Below are 19,036 nucleotides of genomic sequence, written 5' to 3' on the forward strand. Positions count from 1 at the left end.
AGGTTCTGGGGAACCTGACCCTGAGGGAACTGCCACCTGAGCTCTGCTTCCTGTTAGCCAGGACCTGGACCTTGGAGGTTAAAAGTTGTACCTTGGGACCTTGCCCTTTCTTCTCAGGACAAAGAATAACATTTGTTTGGTAGAGGTTTACAGGAACATTGTTACCTGACCATGACCTGACTTTAAGAACGAAGGCTCTGACACCAAGAAGTTGCAACTGACCATAACACCCCCTAACCTTTTACATTTAAAAGCGCTTTGATGAAAGCTTTCAGTAACTTTGGGGTTAAGGTATGAGCCACCCATCTCCTTGCATGGTCCTGTAATAAACCAAACTCCAAACTCCAGTGTTTTAGCATTGTTTTGGCCTATGTGTTGGGCACATAGACTTGGTGATGTTCGGTAACACTCTCTTCAGTCCTTCTATTTGAACAGTTACCACATCTTGGGATTTCTACCTTAAATGCACTTCATTTCCATTCATTGGTTATCACCCCATTTTAATCCATTTTCATGGGGTGCTGGAATTATTTCAACAGCCCTCTCTGCCTGACTCTACTACTTCTATCTCAAGTGATAATGGAAATCTTTAAAAGTGATGTGATGAAACGTTGTCCTAGATGGGAAACATAACTTTGGTAATATTGGGAAAGATGAAGTGGAGAAGAAAGCGTGTTAACTTGAGATGGGAACAACTCTGAATAGTGAATGGAGCAGTGGATATACACTAGAGGTGGAAGGACTTACATCTAAATCCTGTATTCTATTCCCATAAATTGTGTTAGTCGCTCATTGGTGTCCAACTCTTTGCGACTCCATGGACTGTGGCCTGACCGTTTTCTTTGTCCATGGAATTCTCCAGGCAAGAATACTGGAGAGGATTGCCATTTCCTTCTCCAGAGACTCTTCCTGACTCAGGGATGGAACCCAGGTCTCCTGTATTGGCAGGCGGATTCTTTACCATCTGAACCACCAGGGGAACCCGATATAGCACATCAAGTGAATTTTTGCTAAGGGAGCCATACCCGTGCTTCCCTAATGGCCGTCCTGTTTGGAGTGGGCCAACCAGCCTCCACTGTCCAGAGGGCTGATCCCAGATTGCCGGTCGCAGTGTCACGGAGCGAGTCTCTCTAGCTACCGTCTCTATGGTTCGCGGAATCTCCAGGTCGGAGTTTGACCGGTCTGGCTTTTGCGCGTGCGCGAGCCCAGGCGCGTGCCCGCCCTCCTGCAACTGCCCGAATTCTCGGGAGGGAGGGGTGGGTCTGGGAACGTTGCGGCGGTGGCCGCAGCTGCCCCAGCACTCAGGGATCTTCCCTGGCCAAGCCTGAACTGGGGAGCTTCCGTTACCTCCTCCCGCGGCGCTCACCCGGCCCCAGATGGTGGGTCCGGAGGATGCCGGAGGCTGCTCGGCAAGAAACCCCAAGTTGCTCCTTTTGCCGGCGCCCGATTCCGCGGGCCTGGACGGGAAAATGATTCGGGCCACAGGCGGCTTTGGCGGAGGCGTCGGCGCTGTGGAGCCTCCTGAAGAGGAGGAGGAGGAGGAGGAGGAGGAGACGCCGCCGCCTCAGCAGCTCCTTCAGCGTTACCTCGCGGCGGCCGGGGGACAGCTGGAGCCCGGGCTGTGCTACTGTCCGCTCCCCGCCGGCCACTCCTGTGCTCCGCCGCCCTCGGCAGCCTCGCGCTCGGACGCCTGCCAGCCGGATGCCGGCTCCAAGCACCGCGACGCGGAGGCGGCGGATGCTGGCTCGGCGCGACACGGAGGCATGACCAACGGGGACTCGGGCTTTCTGCTGGGCCAGGACTGTCGCGACCTGGCCCGCGCCGGCAGCCGGGAGCCGTGCCACCGCCGCCTCCGTCCGGACGGGCCTGGCGACGAGGGTGCGGACGGCGCGGGCATCCTGTCTGACTGGGCCGCGCCGCTCGAGGACCCACTGCGGAGCTGCTGCCTGGAGGCGGCGGACCCCGAGGAGCCGGAGGGCGAGGGCAGCGGCGCGAGGGACAGTTCGGCCAGTGACGGCAGCAGCAGCGAGGACTTGGAGCGGCTGGGAGCCGGAGCCGGGGGTTCCGAGGAGGCTGCGTCGCCCGTCACCTCGGCGGAGAGGACTAGTGGGGGCGCCGGAGCCGAGCCGCGCGTCGGTTTCTCCGACGTTCACTGGAACTCTCGGAATACGTTCGAGGTGAGCCGCTGCCAAAGCGCCCGCGACCACCTGCCGCCGGCGGGGGCGCCGGTGTCCTTGCCGGCCGCGGAGGAGGGCCTTGCCGGGACCTCGGCTCGGGCTCGACGGAGCGGCGGCTTCGCCGACTTCTTCGCCAGGTATAGCGCAGGCTACGCCGGGGATCGGGGCGGGCTTGGGGCCGGGAGCGGGCGGAGAGCGACGTGAGGGCAGCCTCAGAGCGTGGCTCTCGCTGGCGTTAGGATTGAGCTTTGATTTGTCACAGGAGGGACCAGGAACTAGGTCTGCATTGTGTTGTGCGTCTGGATCGGAGAAGTTGTGAGCGCGGGGAGCCAATCTTGGTGCTTCCCTGAGCCGGACGCTGTACCTGCCATTCACATTTGGTTTCTATGAATTTAGGCCAGCGTGCTAGTGCCATATCTACAGTTTTGCCTCTTCCGGAGAAATAGACAGCCTTCTTCGTCCGCGTGTACTATACTGTTAGGATTTAGGGGCGGGTGGCGGTGCGGGGTGTGTGTGTACAGGTGCGGTTGTGAAAGAGAAAGAGAAGTCATTTTCAGAGCTGTCTCTTTGCGTGGAGTCTAAACCCATTCAAGTAGTTTGGGAATTACTGAAATTAGAGGTGGCTGAGTTTCATAGCGTTTAACAGCCTGTTTCAGGGGCCTTTATTAAAATACTGTCAGTTTAGTATTTAAAATTTGATCCAGCCTTTAAAACCAAATTACTATGGCGCTTTATCTAGAAAAATCCCTTTTTCCCACTTTTGCTAGATAGACCTATACTTTTTTCCGGCAACTTCTGTTAATTTTTTATGGTGTCGTATATGTGATTTGACCTGCTAGTCTTGAAGTTAAATTGTGGTGCTGGACATTGCAAGTTTCTCAGTGGGACGTTGATAGGGATACATACGTCGTTAGAAAATACTCATCTTAATGCACCGTAGTAACAAAGCAGTTTCCTGTGAGTCAGATTTTGACACGCTTTTTTTTAAGTCTCTAGACAAATAGGAAAATATTCCCAACTTGGAAAACCCTCCCTTTCAAAGTTCTTTCTCCTTTCTTCTGTGTTTTTGTTCCCTTTTCAGGGATCATGACAAAAACCAGAAATAAAGAAACAAGTAATGAGTCTCAGATTTGAGAGGATTATACAATTAGTGTGCATATTTGTAGACTCACAGACAGAGTTTTCTGATTGAAATTAGTGTTTCTTATTCCCTTTTCTGCTCTATTAACTGTTGTTTAAATCAAGATTGGGGAAATCCTAATTATGTTTTAGTCATTGTGTGCTTAGTTGCTCTGTGGTGTCCAACTCTTTGTGACCACAGACTGTAGCCCACCAGGCTCCTTTGTCCATGGGGATTCTCCAGGCAAGAATACTGGAGTGGGTTGCCAGTGCCCTCCTCCAGGGGATCTTCCCAAGCCAGGGATCAAACCCAGGTCTCCTGCATTGCAGGCAGAGTCTTTACCAGTTGAGCTACCAGAATCTTTACCAGCTAGCTGAGCTATCAGAGAAGCCCTGTTTTACTCGTAGGGCAACATATATAGTAGTGAAATGTGCATTTGTCCCTCAAATTATGCAAAGATCTATGCAAAGAGACATACTTAAAGCTAGTAGTGGCAATATTTTTAAAGCTCTTAAGGTGTGTGAAGCTTGTAGGTTTTTTTTTTTTTTTGTGGAACTTGTGGGTATTTATTGGTCATGTTTTGATGTCAGGTATCAGGCAGTTTTAGATTTGAACAGGGCTTTGGAGAGCATAGCTAGTTGACATTCATATGGCTTAGTTGATGTTCATATGATACACTTTTCATGTGTATCAGAACACTGAGTGTAAAGTCAGTAAACTTAGGTCCCCTGAAGTTAATTTCTCTAAGCTTTGTTTTTGAGATATGAATGTCAAGAGTCTAAGCATCATTGCTTCCTTCATATAACATTCTTGGGAAAGGACAGAATCAGACATTAGGACTATTTTTATGTTAACCTTTAGTCAAAACCTTAACTAATGCTGAACACCTTCAAGGCAAAGACTATGACCTTCATTTTTGAATCTAAAATATCTAGTGTTGTATAAAGAATCCCATTCAGATTGTGTTGAAGTGACAACTTTCATGGACTCTCCCTCTTTTACTGTTCTCTAGGTAGTGTAATTTTGAACAAATCTTCTATTTCCAAAAAGAATAATCAGAAATTTTCTCTTCTGCCTACAACCTAGGAGTGTTTTTCTTCCCATAAACAGTTGTCAGCTAATGGCAGAGCTGGGTTAGAAACCAGGGTTCCTGATTTTCATTCCAGGAATTCAATCATAACTTCTGTTTACCTGTGACTCTTTTCTTTCCCACCTGATTATCTAAATCTTTCCCTTCTCCTTTCCATTTCCTCTCTTTCTCTTAACTGGGTCAAAAAATCTATAACAAGAAATACTTTAAAAGACTAGTTTCATGTTTGTTTTAACCTTTTACAAATAAAGAGAGTAGACCATTTTATGGCTCTGTTTATCTGTTACTACAAAAATTTGTTCAATTAAGGCACATCATTTACAGAAGCCTCACTGAGTAGGGTAGAAATCATGTAGGAGAAAAAGGAATTTGGTCCAAGATGGGACAGTTCTCATTATCTCCTTCCTGCTTGCCCTCCCTTCTAGATGAAGTGAGTTCTATTTCAGACTCTGTTGGGAGCTTGCCTCAGCTGCACATGGGCATCTGTGTTTATAGTGACTTGATTACGGGAGCCCTAGAAGTAACATTCAGGAGAAGGAAATGGCAACCCACTCCAGTATTCTTGCCTGGAGAATCCTGTGGGCAGGGAAGTCTGGTGGGCTGCTGTCCATGGGGTCACGCAGAGTCGTACACGACTGAAGTGACTTAGCAGCAGCAGCAGCAGCATGCATTGGAGAAAGAAATGGCAACCCACTCCAGTATTCTTGCATGGAGAATCCCAGGGATGGGGAGCATGGTGGGCTGCCATCTATGGGGTCGCACAGAATTGGACAGGACTGAAGCAACTTAGCAGCAGCAGCGTAAGCAGCAGAAGTAACATTCCCTCAGGTCCTTGGCCTTTTCCTGTCTCTAAAAGTTTTGAAGTGCTAGGTGCATCCACTGCTGCCACTCTCACAACTTAGCAGTGAGAAGATGAAAGTTAAAAGACAAATCTCTTGTGTTTGTAGGCTAGCCTTTGTTTCTCAAGGGTATGTTTATTATTCTGTTCTGAAAGTGAAGTAACTTTAAACCATTTTTATGATCCTTTAAGCAAATCCATGTCGTGTTTTCAAACTAGAGTGGTTTGTTTTTTATGTATGCTCTTAATAGGTGTATTTTAAAAGCCATTTAATACTTTTGAGTATTAATACTCAAATTGAATACTTTTGTTCTGATTGCACTGGCAAAGTCACTGTTGTTTAGAAGCACTCAAGTATGTATCTGTGTCTCCTAATAGTGTTAATATATATATATATTTTTTACAAAATCTGCATGATAAATCACAAGAATTTAGTAACTTAAAAGGGCATGACTAAGGTAGGCAAAAAGTACTAAAGATTTTTTTTCCTTCTATCTGAAAGATAAACTTTATAGATTCTGGAATTTATATAAATCTTTATAGATTGATTTTATAGATTCTGGAACATAGAGATTTGTGTAGCTTACCCTGTAGTTACCAACTCTGAAACTTCCTAAATATTGCACAAAAATTTTTTTGTGAATCTCTTTTTATTATGGGTAGCTGAATAGGGAAGACTAGCAATGGTAGGCTCATTTAGTGGTTTCTTTTCACATATTGGGTGTCCCTTGTAGCTCAGCTGGTAAAGAACCCGCCTGCACTGTGGGAGACCTGGGTTCGATCACTGGGCTGGGAAGATCCCCTGGAGAAGGGAAAGGCTACCCACTCCAGTATTCTGGCCTGGAGAATCCCATGGACTGTATAGTCCATGGGGTTGCAGAGTCAGACACGACTGAGCGACTTTCACTTTCATATATAAGCAGTCTCCAATCTCCCCACTATGAAAATTGTTGAGAATGTATATTCTTTTTGTTATGATATTGAGAATTTTGAAAATTTCTGTTATAATTTTTCTTAATTTAAGATTCTCAGAAACAACAAAATCAACCATATTTTCACTACTACTCAAAATTTAGTTGATGTACGCTGCTGCTGCTGCTGCTGCTGCTAACTCGAGTTAGTCGTGTCCGACTCTGTGTGACCCCATAGACGGCAGCCCACTAGGCTCCCCCGTCCCTGGGATTCTCCAGGCAAGAACACTGGAGTGGGTTGCCATTTCCTTCTCCAATGCATGAAAGTGAAAAGTGAAAGTGAAGTTGCTCAGTCGTGTCAGACTCTTCGAGACCCCATGGACTGAGCCCACCAGGCTCCTCCGTCCATGGGATTTTCCAGGCAAGAGTACTGGAGTGGGGTGCCATTGCCTTCTCCGTGATGTACCCTAGTTGATGAAATAAATCATTATTCACCTGACTGAGCCACCATTGACTTTCGTCAGATAGGGCTCCCTTATTTGTCCTATAGTGTGTATTCTTCCCAGTCAACTAAAATAAAAGCCACAGTTTCAGGACCAGTTTCTCAAAACAAACAAACAAACAAAAAAACCCTTCTTTAACATTTCAGTAAAGAAAAGGTAAAATATCAAACCTCTGATAAGTTTTAAAAGATTTTTATAGCTCCCCAAAGCAAACAGTTCTTTATAACAGGTGTGGTATGATTATTTAAAAGGAGAATTAAGAAATATCTTGCTCTAAACATAATTTTTTTTGTTATTACAATACTATAAAAATATTCATTAATGTGTCACTAAGGAAATTTTGTTGGATATTACTTTTATATTAGTATAATTAAAATGTGTAAAATTTTAGAAAAACTGAAAAGAATGTGTAATTAGTTGCTCTAGAATAAAAATGAGTCTTTTAAGATTTTAGAGTGTTGTGAAGCTACCCATTATAATATTAGATTGGGGAGCTAATGGCTGAAGAGTCTTTGTTTCCTTTTCTTATATCTAGCCCTTTCCCCTGCTCAGATCCAATAATTGCTTTAAAAAACCAACCAACTGCAAAATACTAGTTATCTATACCAAACCATTAGAAATCCAACAGTGATTCAAGGAGTTCATGGTTAGAGATGTAATCATCTGAATATAAATTCAGTAGAAAGTATTGGGAAACTCTAATTTTTGTGGGACTTGGTTAATTTTAATCACTCAAACATTATTTCGAAGTGCTAAACTAAACTAACATTTTAACACTAAGCCCCAGTTAGCAAAGCAGACTAATATTAACTAGGAATTGGGACTTCCCTGGTGGTCCATTGGTTAAGAATCCAGGCTTCCGTGGATTAGAGTAAGACACAGAGATTTACTTTTTATTTTATTTTTTGAGATTTACTTTTTAAGATACTTTTTTAAGAATAGGTTTATGTTTATAGAAAAGTTGCAAAGGTACTATAGAAAGTTCTGGTATATCCCTTGTCCAGTTCTCCCGTTGACAACATTACATAACTGTGGTACATTTGTCACAACTAAGCAAAGAGTTGGACACGACTGAGTGACTGAACTGAACTGAAGAATCCATCGTTTGTACATTATTACAGTTAAACTTCATGCTTTGTTTAGCATAGAGTTATTGACTAAAAGAGCCTTCCCAGGTGGTTCAGTGGTAAAGAATCTGCCTGCCAATGCAGGAGACGCAGGAGACTCAGGTTCGATCCCTGGGTTGGGAAGATCCACTGGAGAAGGAAGTAGCAACCCGCTCCAGTATTCTTGCTTGGAATATTCCATGGACAGAGGAGCCTGACTGCCTACAGTCCATGGGGTCACAGAGAGATAGACACAACTGAGCACGCGTGCACCACACCTTTATTGTTGGCTGTAAGACTTTTATTTGGGAAGCTATTGAGTTTTACTGTAAAATCAGAGCTGTTTAAAGTAGAAGGAATTTTAGGAGTCACTTTATTCATTCTTTAATACTCTATGGAAAATCAGGGTTAGCTTCTATTTGCTAGCCATCACTTAGTAAGATGGTATTAATTTAGTATTGGAAATGAACTAGACATAGTAATGAGTTTAAGTGATCTAAAAGCAATGTTTTTTAAAGCTTTTCAGATTATTTGGATTTAACAACCAGTACCCATTTGCCTCTGGAAAAAAAAAGTCACGTATATTTTAATTTTACATAATTTCATATTTTTATAAAATTATTTTAATATGTCTTTCCTTTATATATTTTTTGATTCCTAAATTATTCCTGTATTCCTAATTATTTCTTATACCTAAGAAAGGTAGGGTTTATTTTTATTTTATAGCTATTTGCCCAGAGACAGAGAGTTAATTAAAAAAAAATCAGAACTGGGCATAGGTATGATTCCTGGGGTTTGAAGCTAATACATTGATTTCTGTGAATTATAAGAAGTTTATGAATGAAAACATAGCTTTTGATGTAGTGAAAATACTCTTGTCTTGAGAAATAAGAAACTTGACTTTTGTCCTGGGTAGTTTCTTTTCTTGTATCATTAAACAATTTATGTGATCTTGGGCAAATTACTAAATTTCTTCACTTCACTTTCCTCATCTATGAAATTTAGAGATTCAGAGTACCTTTCAGCTCCAATACACTATGATGTTGTGTGATTCACTTGCACTCACTGTTGTAATAAACCTCAAATATTTGTTGGCTAAATACTACATATGTGAATTGAATTGAGTTAAAGAGAATGCTTTTTTTAAAAACAGCATGATTTTTCATCTGTAAAATGAAAAAGTTGCCAGGGATAGAAATACCCCTTCAACTCTAAATTCTGTCTTGAACGTTTTTTTGGTAAAGGCCTAACTCTGCCTGAGAGTAATCATGCTAAACATCAGTCTCAACATCAGTGATCTTTGTTTAGTGTCTCATAAGCATCTCATAAACAGACCAGCAGCTCTTTTTTTTTTTCTTTAGCAATTCTAGATTTTTTTTTTCTTTATGATTTCTTTAGAGTAGGAAAGTGAGAGAGTAAGATAATAAGTACATTCTAGTTAATCAGTGAATTGGAGTTTGATACTTTAACTTCCAGACCATGATTTTTTTCTCAAAGTTTGCCAGTGTGCCACTTTGGGGAACTGATAGCTTAGTACAATAGTCCCTAGCCTTGTTATACTGCAAATTAACCTAAAAGCACATTAAAAAAATTAGATGCTTCATAATCCATAGCCCTTAGGTGGATGGATTCAGGGGACTTGCCCTTGGCAGGTGGAATCTTTAAGCTATAGGATGGATATAGAAGTGAAGTAAAGTGAAGTGAAAGTTGCTCAGTCGTGTCTGACTCTTTGTGACCCCATGGACTATACAGTCCGTGGAATTCTCCAGGCCAGAATACTGGAGTGGGTAGCCTTTCCCTTCTCCAAGGGATCTTCCCAACCCAGAGACTGAACTCAGGTCTCCCTCATGGCAGATGGTTTCTTTACCAGCTGAGCCACAAGGGAAGCCCTGGATGGTTATAGTGTACTGCTTAAAGATGTTGATTGTGGAGTTAGACTGCTTGGGTTTCAATTAGCTTGTTGTTGTTTTATAGTCACTACGTTGTGTCCGACTCTTTGTGACCCCATGCACTGCAGCACACCAGACTCATTTGTCCTCCACCATCTCCCAGAGTTTGTTCAAATTCATGTCCATTGATTCGATGATGCTATCTAACAGTCTCATGACAACCTACTCCAGTGTTCTTGACTGGAGCATCCCATGGACAGAGGAGCCTGGCAGGCTACAGTCCATGGGGTCGCAAAGAGTCTGACATGACTGAAGTGACTGAGCATAGGCACAGCACATGCCCATTGAGTCAGTGGTGCTGTCTAACCATCTCATCCTCTGCCTCCCCCTTCTCCTTTTGCCTTCAATCTTTCCTAGCATTAGGGTCTTTTCCAACGAGTTGGCTCTTCCCATCAGGTGGCCAAACTATTAGAGCTTCAGCTTCAGCATCAGTCCTTCCAATGAGTATTTACAGTTGATTTCCTTTAGGGTTGACTGGTTTGATCTCCTTGCAGTCCAAGGAACTCTCGGGAATCTTCTCTAGCAGTTCAAAAGTATCAATTCTTGGGCACTCAGCCTTCTTTATGGTCCAACTCTCACATCTGTACATGACTACTGGAAACACCATTGCTTTGACTATACAGACCTTTGTCAGCAAAGTGATGTCTTTGCTTTTTACTATACTGTATAGGTTTATCATAGTTTTCCTTATAAGAAGCAAGTGTCTTTTAATTTCATGGCTGTAGTCACCATCTGCAGTGATTTTTGGAGCCCAAGAAAATAAAATCTGTCACTGATTCAACTTTTTCCCCAAATGTTTGCCATGAAGTGATGGGACCAGATGCCATGATCTTAGTTTTGTTTTGTTTTTTTTTTTTTTTTTGTTTTCAAAAATATTTATTTTTTTTCCCTTAATAGCTTTGTATATTATCTTTTTTATATTTTATTTTATTTTTTAACTTTACAATATTGTATTGATTTTGCCATATATCAAAATGAATCCACCACAGGTATACATGATCTTAGTTTTTTTAATGTTGAGTTTCAAGCCAGCTTTTTCACTATCCTGTTTCACCCTTATCAAGAGGCTATTTCCTCTTCACTTTCTGCCATTAGAGTGGTATCATCTGCATATATGAGGTTGTTGATATTTCTCCTGGCAATCGTGATTCCAGCTGGTGATTCATTCAGTCCGGCATTTGGTATGATGTACTCTGCGTGTATGTTAAATACGCTGGGTAAAAATATACAGCCTTGTCATACTCCTTTCTCAATTTTGAACCAGTCAGTTGTTCTGCATCTGGTTCTAACTGTTTCTTCTTGACCCACATACCAGTTTCTCAGGAGACAGGTAAGGTGATCTGGTATTCTCAACTCTAAGAATTTTCCACAGTTTGTTGTGATCCACACAGGCAAAGGTTTTCTTGTAGTCAATGAAACAGAACTAAATATTTTTCTGAATTCCCTTGCTTTCTCCATGTTGGCAGTTTGATTTCTGGTTCCTGCCTCTTCTAAACAGAGTTGTTACATTTAGCTTGAAGACCTTTGAGCATAACCCTGCTAGCATGTGAAGTGAGCTCAGTTGTATGATAGTTTGAACATCTTTGGCATTGGCCTTCTTTGGGATTGGAATGAAAATTAGCTTACTAGCTGTGTACTTACAGATAGGTAACTTGACCTCTCTGGACCTTAGACAACTCGTCTGTAAAATATGGGTCATAACGATAGCTATCTCATGGGATTGTCATGAGCATTAAATGAGATAATACGGCAAATGCCTTGTATTTATTATGTGGTGTATAGTGACGACCCACATCTTATTATTCAGACTACAGGAGACTGCCACAATCCCTTTCCCAACTCCCTCACTGAAATTACTGGTTTAAAAAAAGGGAGAGCCCGAGATGAATTTTTTGTGTACTCACTAAAGAAGCATTGCACAATTTGTGTAGTAGATTTTATTTTTTTAACTTATTTATTTTAGTTGGAGGCTAATAATTTATAATATTATAGTGGTTTTTGCCATACATTGATATGAATCAGCCATGGGTTTACATGTGTTCCCCATCCTGAACCCCCCTCCCACCTCCTTCCCCATCCCATCCCTCTGGGTCATTCCAGTGCACCAGCCCTGAGCACCCTGTCTCATGCATCGAACCTGGACTGGTGATCTGTTTCATATATGATGATATACATGTTTCAATGCTATTCTCTCAGATCATCCCACCCTCGCCTTCTCCCACAGAGTCCAAAAGACTGTTCTATATATCTGTGTCTCTTTTTTTCTGTCTCACATATGGGGTTATCGTTACCATCTTTCTAAATTCCATATACATGCATTAGTATACTGTACTGGTGTTTTTCTTTCTGGCTTACTTCACTCTGTATAATAGGCTCCAGTTTCATCCACCTCATTAGAACTGATTCAAATGTATTCTTTTTAATGGCTGAATAATATTACCATTGTGTATATGTACCACAGCTTTCTTATCCATTCGTCTGCTGGTGGACATCTAGGTTGCTTCCACGTCCTGGCTATTATAAACAGTGCTGCGATGAACATTGGGGTACATGTGTCTCTTTCAATTCTGGTTTCCTCCGTGTGTATGCCCAGCAGTGGGATTGCTGGGTCATATGGCAGTTCTATTTCCAGTTTTTTAAGGAATCTCCATGTGTAGTAGATTTTAAAACAGTTTGTATTTGGGATTGGATGGGTGTTAAAATGGACTCTGGTGTAATGATACAGGATTTTTAGAAGTCTTGAAGCTTTGCCTAAAAAGCAAGTCTGAGAAGGAACTGAAAGGAGAGAATGTTGATAAAGATTAAAATATTTGTATCTTTTGTTATTTTAAGGACCTTATATAGAACGGAGAAGGCAATGGCACCCCATTCCAGTACTCTCGCCTGGAGAATGCCATGGACGGAGGAGCCTGGTAGGCTGCAGTCCATGGAGTCGCTAAGAGTCGGACCTGACTGAGCGACTTAACTTTCACTTTTCACTTTCATGCATTGGAGAAGGAAATGGCAACCCACTCCAGTGTTCTTGCCTGGAGAATCCCAGGGGCGTGAGAGCCTGGTGGGCTGACGTCTATGGGGTCACACAGAGTCGGACAGGACTGAAGTGACTTAGCAGCAGCATAGATAGGGAAAGACACTTTTTAAGTTTAAATTCATGAGCCTTTTAACCTGGCTTGCTCATATATTTTATACTTAGTATGTTGTGGTGGGAAAGCTATGGGGAAATGTGGAAACATTGGAAGATTTTGAAGTGATACATTTGTTACCCATCTCTAAATGTATTATTCAGAAAGGGAAAGCCAAACTTATTTCTCTTCCTAGGAACCCTATTGGCTACATTAAAAGTTGTCCCCAGGGAGTTCTGACTGCTTGTTGCTTAGACCCTACTACAGTAGTTATTGAACACTAGTGTTGAAAACTGGGCTTTCCAGGCAGCTCTAGTGATAAAGAACCTGCCTGCCAGTGCAGGAGACATCAGATACCCAGGTTCGATCCCTCGGTCAGGAAGACCTCCTCCCTAGAGGAGGCGTGGCAGTTCACTCCAGTATTCTTGCCTGGAGAATCCCATGGACAGAGAAGTCTGGTGGGCTGTTGTCTATAGGGTCACAAAGAGTCGGACACAACTGAAGTGACTTAGCAGTAGCAGCAGCAGCAGTGTTTAAAATTACCTGTGGTGGGAGATGGGGAGGGATGTGAAGAATGCAGATTTCTTGAGCACTTTTTTTGATTCTGTAGATCTTGGGTGGGGTCCAGTAGGAATCCAAATGTTTAACAGAATTTCTCAAGTGATTCTGATGAAAGTGGTTACCACACTATAATTCGTGAAATACAGTTGACTGTTTTCAAACAGGAGTTTGAACTGCCCAGGTCCACTTACATGTGGATTTTTTTCAATAATAAATAACTACAGTCCTACACCATCCTTTGTTGATTGAATTCCTGGGTGCAGAGGAGAAAGGGATGACAGAGGATGAGATGGTTGGATGGCATCACCAACTTGATGGATGTGAGTTTAAGTAAGCTTCAGGAGTTGGTGATAGGGAAGCCTGGTGTGCTGCAGTCCGTGGGGTTGCAAAGAGTCGGACATGACTGAGCAACTGAACTGAACTGAACTGCAGATAAGAAGGGCGGACTGTAAGATTATACTGGGATTTTTGACTATGTTAGGTCCCCCTAGTCCCCGAGTTGTTCAGGTGTCAGCTGAAATTATTGATAGGCAGAGCTCTCTAGGTAGTAACTAAAAGAAGGTACAACATACATTTAAAGCTTAGATTGCTTTACTTAAAATTGGGTCATATTGAGGTATTATGTAATTGATGAGTATAAATAGAGATATAGGAGAGAAGAGATATAAGTACAAATATAGAAGTATTTTACTAACTTTCACTAGATTAAGAAGCTATCTCTGCATAATTAAAATCCTGTTTTCCTTTTTATTAGTGGGAAAGTTCTTTTACTTTCACTTTATGTGGTTTTAGATAGTCGTACTTACATGTTCTGTGAAACACTTGAACTCAAAAAACTTTACTCAGGTCTCTTTAACATGGAGTCAGAACTTTACTTCTTATTTATAGTTTATCAAAAAGGGCATTAATTTCCCTTCCTTCTGCTGAGTAGTTGTAATTCTTTTCCATGCCTTTAAGAAAAAATTCTGCATGTTGCATGTGGCTTATTCCCCTCCAGAATTTGCTGCTTCAGCCTTTCTTGCACTTCTTATTTCTGTAGCCAAAACAAGAAAGAGAGGGAAACCCATGTGACTGTCTGGCTTTTCAGCAGGCTCTTTCCTGCGATTAAGAGAAGTTTACCTAGGAAATCAAGCCACAAGTTACATTCCTACTTAGGGCTAGTTTAAGAGTTAACTTGGTAATGTGTTTAATTTTTAATTTACCCTTGAATTTGCTTTTCAGTTTCTTTTTAATTTAAATTTGATTTTGGGTTTCTTGGTTAAAAAAATACTTCCTTCTGTCTCTCTCTAACCTCACACAGATGAAAACATTTTAAGTTTGGAAATGAACATGATAGTTTTGAAATCAAATTCTATGCTGTGTTCTCATATTTTCCCCAATACTGTAATATACAACTACATTATTTAGAATTTCCAAATGTGGTTTTCATCTAGACTGTTTGTAGTCATTTTCTAGTCAAGTAGGCAAACTGCTTTTCTTTTGCTGTCCAAGGAAAAAGTTCTTCAAAGACCACAACACTGTATTGATTTTTGTTGTTGTTGTTAGAAAAACATAAAATGCTCATTTGCCTCCTTTCTAAACACAGCACAGGGAGAACAAAATACACTAAAGATAAATACTTTGTTTTTACACATTCCAGTCCAGGTAGTAAGAAAGGAGACAAAATTGGGAAGGTGTGGGAGTTTCACTAGAGACAAGAGAAACTGTTAGAGAATGAATTTGAAGAGGTTTGTGCAGAAAAAATTGCTGGAGAGAATAAGTGTTAGCTGGAAGTTAGCTCTGTACTTTGGTCTGTGGGCTTCAGAGTATTACCACAGGTTATTTACATATTTATTTTTCTGTTCTGCTTACATCAATGCCCCAGATGCTTCTGGCAACTTCTTAAAGGTAGTTGTTGTGCCTCTTCCTCTTAACTTCCCTAATATCCCCATCCTGGGGCTTCCCAGGTCGCTCAGTGGTAAAGAATCCACCTGGCAACGCAGGAGCCACAGGAGATGCAGGTTCAGACCCTGCACTGGCCACCAGAAGAAATCAGTTCACTCCAGTGTTCTTGCCTAAAATTCCATCAACAGAGGAGCCTGGTGGGTTACAATCCATAGGGTCACAGTCAGACACAACTGAACAACTAAGAACCTTCATAGCTTCTTAACAGGTTATGTCTTGCAAAAGAAATATTTTTTTAATGACAGATGGTATCAGTTCAGTTCAGTCGCTCAGTCGTGTCCGACTCTTTGCAACCCCATGGACTGCAGCACGCCAGACCTCCCAGTCCATCACCAACTCTCGGAGTTTACTCAAACTCATATCCATTGAGTCAGTGATGCCATCCAATCTTCTCATCCTCTGTCATCCCCTTCTCCTCCCGCCTTCCATCTTTCCCAGCATCAGGGTCTTTTCAAACTAGTCAGCTCTTCGCATGAGGTGGCCAAAGTATTGGAGTTTCAGCTTCATCATCAGTCTTTCCAATGAATATTCAGGAATGATTTCATTTAGGATGGACTGGTTGGATCTCCTTGTAGTCCAAGGGACTCTCAAGAGTCTTCTCCAAACCCACAGTTCAAAAGCACTAATTCTTGGGCGTTCAGCTTTCTTTCTAGTCCAACTCTCACATCCATACATGACTACTGGAAAAAGCATAGCCTTGACTAGGCAGACCTTTGTTGGTAAAGTAATGTCTCTGATTTTTAATATGCTGTTTAGGTTGGTCATAACTTTTCTTCCAAGGAGCAAGTATCTTTTAATTTCATGGCTGCAGTCACCATCTGCAGTGATTTTGGAGCCCCCCAAAATAAAGTCTGACACTGTTTCCACTGTTTCCCCTTCTATTTGCCATGAAGTGATGGGACCAGATGCCATGATCTTAGTTTTCTGAATGTTGAGCTTTAAGCCAACTTTTTCACTCTCCACTTTCACTTTCATTAAGAGGCTCTTTAGTTCTTCTTCACTTTCTGCCATAAGGGTGGTATCATCTGCATATCTGAGGTTATTGATATTTCTTCCAGCAATCTTGATTCCAGCTTGTGCTTCCTCCAGCTCAGCATTTCTCATGATGTACTCTGCATATAAGTTAAACAAGCAGGGTGACAATATACAGCCTTGATGTACTCCTTTTCCTATTTGGAACCAGCCTGTTGTTCCATGTCCAGTTCTAACTGTTGCTTCCTGACCTGCATACAGGTTTCTCAAGAGGCAGGTCAGGTGGTCTGGTATTCCCATCTCTTTCAGAATTTTCCACAGTTTATTGTGATGCACACAGTCAAAGGCTTTGGTATAGTCAATAAAGCAGAAATAGATGTTTTTCTGAAACTTTCTTGCTTTTTCAACGATCCAACAGATGTTGGCAATTTGATCTCTGGTTCCTCTGCCTTTTCGAAAACCTATATATAAGGTTTAATTTAGACTTTAAAAGTTTAGGTTGTTAGTATGACAGATTCATATATTAAAAATTACATATATCAAAGTATAAGATAAATGCAATATACAGTTTTACACAATGTATTCTTACTTGAGCTCCAGCATTTCTCATGATGTACTCTGCATATAAGTTAAACAAGCAGGGTGACAATATACAGCCTTGATGTACTCCTTTTCCTATTTGGAACCAGCCTGTTGTTCCATGTCCAGTTCTAACTGTTGCTTCCTGACCTGCATACAGGTTTCTCAAGAGGCAGGTCAGGTGGTCTGGTATTCCCATCTCTTTCAGAATTTTGTAAGTTTCTCCTACAAGGACCATGGTAAAAGTAGCAAACAATTTAAATCTGTCACCCATAAGAAAGTTATTCATTATCAGGAAGCTATATTGTGTATAAATTTAAGTTTTGAATTAAGTTATTGAAGTTTTAAATCATTAAAGGTCTTAATTGACTACGTAGCTTCTGTGTTGTGAAGAGTGATAAAATTTGAGTTGCTTTTTTGATTACATAGCCCTTTGCACTCCTTACCTCACCCGTGTTGAATTGACTTTTTAACTTTATCAGTACACCAAGAGTTAAAGAGCTTGGGTGTTGTTTGGAAAACAAAAGATTCGTTGTAATTCATAATTGGGTGTTGAGTACACAAAATTTGTTATCTAAAGATTAAAAAATGTAGCTTTTGATAAAAATGATATGGGGTAACCAGCACAGTAATTGAACGTATAACCAGAGAGTGATGTTCATCTTTGTGATATACTTCCAAAAGCACAAGAATACCATACTAGGACAGTGATTACCTTTCACAATAGTTTCTACTATTAACATAAGTGAAAATTATACTGCGTGAAGAAAAAAAAATAGTAGCTAACCACTATAAAATGTTCTTGATTAAAATAATAGTTAGCTACATGTTGTAATGAAGAGATAAGATTGTTTTGCTGTTGTGTGAGACCACCAAAATCTTTTGATTTTGATGGAAATGTCATAACATCAAGTGGAATAAAAGACAATTGCCTTGGTCAGGAGAGATACTTCAATTATGCTGATGGAAGACGAGTTCAATTCAGAAAGTGCTTCTAGGTCAGATGAGCCAAGTGTCAACTAAACAACCCCCAGAGCTAAGTGTCCGCCTCTCTCTTGTGAGAGAGTGTGGGCACCTGATAGATGTGGTTTGGCCCCTGCATGAATTCTTTCACTAACAAGCAACTCTGTTTCCTCAATGCAGCCCATTGAGGGTATTAATTGTTAGAAGGTTCTTTATGTCAAAGCACAGTGTATCTCTTTGTAATGTTCCTGGTCCTCATTTGCCCTTTAGAGCCACAAAGAACAAGTGAGTTCTTTTACATAACTGCTGTTCAGAAATTTAAAGATTGCTATTGAATCTGTTTTTGACTCTTCTAGCTAAGCATATACAATTCTTATGAACTAGCTTGAGATTTTCTTACCATTTATTCATTCAGCAAATGCTGTTGAGCCCTACTATATATATGAGGCACTAAGGAAATAAGAGAAAAAATATTCTATTAACAAACTTAAGATGGGAGAATCATATAAATCAGTACTTACAATACAAACCTGATTAGTGTTATAAAAGAAAATACAAGGGTGCGTCAGTGGCACTGAGAAGGAGTGATTAACTTTGGTCATGAGACATTAGGGAACTTTTCACAGTAGATGAAACATGAATGCATAATTTTTCTGTTTTGTTTTGTTTTGACTAATGAGGAGGGTTTGGATTGGAATGAGGCTGAAGCCAGGACAGGCATACAGCAGCATATGCAGAATTATACATGGAATAGCACGGCACTTTTGAAACTGTAGAGACTTATTAGTATGACCTCACCTTAGCACGCAGGGCTTCTTTGGTGGCTCAGTGTTAATAAAAAGTCCGCCTGCCAGTGCAGGAGATGCAGGTTCAATCCCTGGGTTGTGATGATCCCTTGGAGAAGGAAATGGCAACCTACTCCAGTATTCTTGCCTGGGAAATCCCATGGACAGAGGAGCCTGGCAGGCTACACTCTATGTGGTCAAAAAAGAGTCAGAAGTGACTTAGCAACTAAACAATAGCAACAATAGAACAACACCTTAGGGCAAGTGAGGTAAAGTGTCAAAAATGGAGACGGAAAGGTTGGGGCTAAATTATCAATGAGTTTGTGTGACAGAACTACACAGTTTTAATTGATTCCATGAGGGGTGGTAGCATACCAGACCTTTGATGGGTTTTCAAAACAAGGGCAACATGCTTA

The 19,036-nt window shown here is 41.4% G+C and overlaps 1 protein-coding gene across 9 annotated transcripts in view; it reads left to right on the forward strand.

Annotated features, from left to right (window-relative positions):
• The window catches only part of TBC1D12 (TBC1 domain family member 12), a 119,506-nt gene that overhangs the window by 20,667 nt on the left and 79,803 nt on the right, over nt 1–19,036 (forward strand). For 2 of the 9 annotated variants that reach the window (XM_070780510.1, XM_070780509.1), the window contains exon 1: nt 2,183–2,314. The exons of 3 other annotated variants lie outside the window; for them this stretch is intronic. Coding sequence is in view for 3 of the 6 variants with exons in the window: in XM_070780504.1 (XP_070636605.1) it covers nt 1,377–2,314 (938 nt within the window). In the remaining 3 variants the exon portion in view is untranslated. Of the gene's footprint in view, nt 1–1,187; nt 2,315–19,036 lie in introns of those variants that run through there. 4 more of the 9 variants (XM_070780504.1, XM_070780502.1, XM_070780503.1 and 1 more) reach the window with 4 other exon arrangements.

The sequence above is a fragment of the Bos indicus genome, chromosome 26 (genome assembly GCF_029378745.1).
Source record: "Bos indicus isolate NIAB-ARS_2022 breed Sahiwal x Tharparkar chromosome 26, NIAB-ARS_B.indTharparkar_mat_pri_1.0, whole genome shotgun sequence".
NCBI lineage: Eukaryota > Metazoa > Chordata > Mammalia > Artiodactyla > Bovidae > Bos > Bos indicus.